Source organism: Eurypyga helias, unplaced genomic scaffold (genome assembly GCF_000690775.1).
Source record: "Eurypyga helias isolate BGI_N326 unplaced genomic scaffold, ASM69077v1 scaffold29546, whole genome shotgun sequence".
In the NCBI taxonomy this organism is placed as follows: domain Eukaryota; kingdom Metazoa; phylum Chordata; class Aves; order Eurypygiformes; family Eurypygidae; genus Eurypyga; species Eurypyga helias.
Window position 1 is genome coordinate 1 of NW_010255146.1, and position 1,817 is coordinate 1,817.

At 46.9% G+C, this 1,817-nt stretch overlaps 1 protein-coding gene across 1 annotated transcript in view; it reads left to right on the forward strand.

Moving 5' to 3' along the window:
- Positions 1-720: 720 nt before the first annotated feature.
- BDH1 (3-hydroxybutyrate dehydrogenase, type 1) overlaps positions 721-1,817 on the forward strand; it is a 13,841-nt gene continuing 12,744 nt past the window's right edge. Inside the window, exon 1 of the mRNA XM_010153244.1 lies at positions 721-857. Within this exon, the coding sequence (XP_010151546.1) occupies positions 775-857 (83 nt within the window). The 5' untranslated portion in view covers positions 721-774. The remainder of the gene's footprint in view (positions 858-1,817) is intronic.

The following is a 1,817-nucleotide window of genomic DNA, read 5'->3' on the forward strand; positions in this document are numbered from 1 at the left end:
GGCGGTAATTCAGCGCCTTCCAGCCGGGGCCCGTTTCCCAGCCGGCCCCGGCGCGGCCGCAGCAGCCGCCCAGCCTCCGGCAGGGATGCAAATAAGGCCCAACCACGAGATACCGTCCTTCTCCTTCGATAAAGGAGACCGTGCCTTGAGCCGGGGAGGTGATTTGTGTGCGCTGGGTCCCTTTTATCCAAGGTGAATGCGATTGAAATTGACTTTCATCTTAACTCTGGTTCCCCAGCTGCTGTCACCCCGCAGTGGTTTAACGGCGATGCCCTGTGCCTAGTCCAGCAGCACCAGCAGCCTTATGACAAAGGAGTGTGTTTCTGACCGTATGGCTGTGCTAGCTGTAAAGCCCAAGGATTGCTGTGCGAACATCTAACATCACCTGTGACTTCAACTTATGTGTTAGTTTAAAATGTATTTTATATAGATTACTTGAAACAATATATTCCATATAAGTACCTCATTTTTTGGCTGTTTCAGAGCATACAGGTAAAGATACATTAAAGAAAGAGAAATGGATGTTTTCTTTAAATGTCTCCCTGCTTGTCAGTTTACTGGCAGCTTGAGGTGGTTGAAGGTTGAGCTGTTTATCTCAGTGTGAGGGACTGCAAGGGGGAAAGATGAGTTCCTTTGGACTTTATTTTCTTGTTGAAAAACATGGAGTCACCTTGACTTACAAAATAATTGAGCAACTAAAACAGAGGTGCTGTCATGTATTGCAGAGCTAAGGGAGAACAGTCTTGCTGTTGGTAGAGTGTGTTAATTGAAAGCATGTTGGCGACCAAGCTGTCCCGGCCTCTCCTGAACTTCTCTGTGAAAGCCCTGAATTTCAAGGACCCAGGGAATGGCTTCAGGTAAGTAATTTGGTGGAGGAAAAGAAAGAGTGAGGTCTTGAGTAAAGCACACGTTGAGGGCTCATTCTGTTTCAGTGGGATGGTTTATGTACAGAATCACAGGATGCGTGAGGTGGGAAGGGACCTCTGGAAGTCATCTGGTCCAAGCACCCTGCTCAGGCAGGGCCTCCTGGAGCTGGTTGCCAAGGACTGTGTCCAGATGGCTTTTGAATATCTCTGAGGATGGAGACTCCACATCCTGCCTGGGCAGCCTGTGCCAGTACTCAGTCATTGAGCAGATCACATGGAGGATGGGCTCTGTATGCAGGGAGGCGTTGGCAACATGGATTTTTTGCACTTGGACAGTCATCTGCAGTCAAAAGGGGGTTGAGTAGAACATTCATTCAGTGCTAAGCAAGGATTTATTCCTGAATATCAGCATGTAGGCCTTGCTGCAGTGCAAGGAACTGTCATCTGTTTCTGTGACTTCATTGGGAGGCAATGAATCACATGAAATGAGAAAGTTGAGAAGGAGGGTTTTAGTGAGAAATGGAGGTGGGCTGAGTAATGAAGCTGGGTTTTTTTCTGAATATGAACAGAAAATTGCCTATCTAATTCTAACTTCTAGCTCTGAAGAAAACCATCTTGTATATTGGTATATGATGGGAACCCTACTAGTCCGAACTCAGAGCAAGTGGAGTGCTTTCACTGACTTTGCTTTAGAGCAGGATTCCCAAACAATGGTGTGTACCACTAATTGTACATAAGCCATTTAAAAGTGGCTCAGGGGCTGCTAATCCAGAACTGCCACCTCCACTGTTGTTCCACTGCTGTTGATAGCATCATCACTGTCAAGGGTGGCTTCCGTAACAGGGAGTTGTAGACACCAAAGATAGCTCAGTTGTTAGAGACTTCCTATGCAAACAGGCATAGGCCTTTTATCTCCTATTTACTCACACGCACCAAAGATGCACCAGCAGG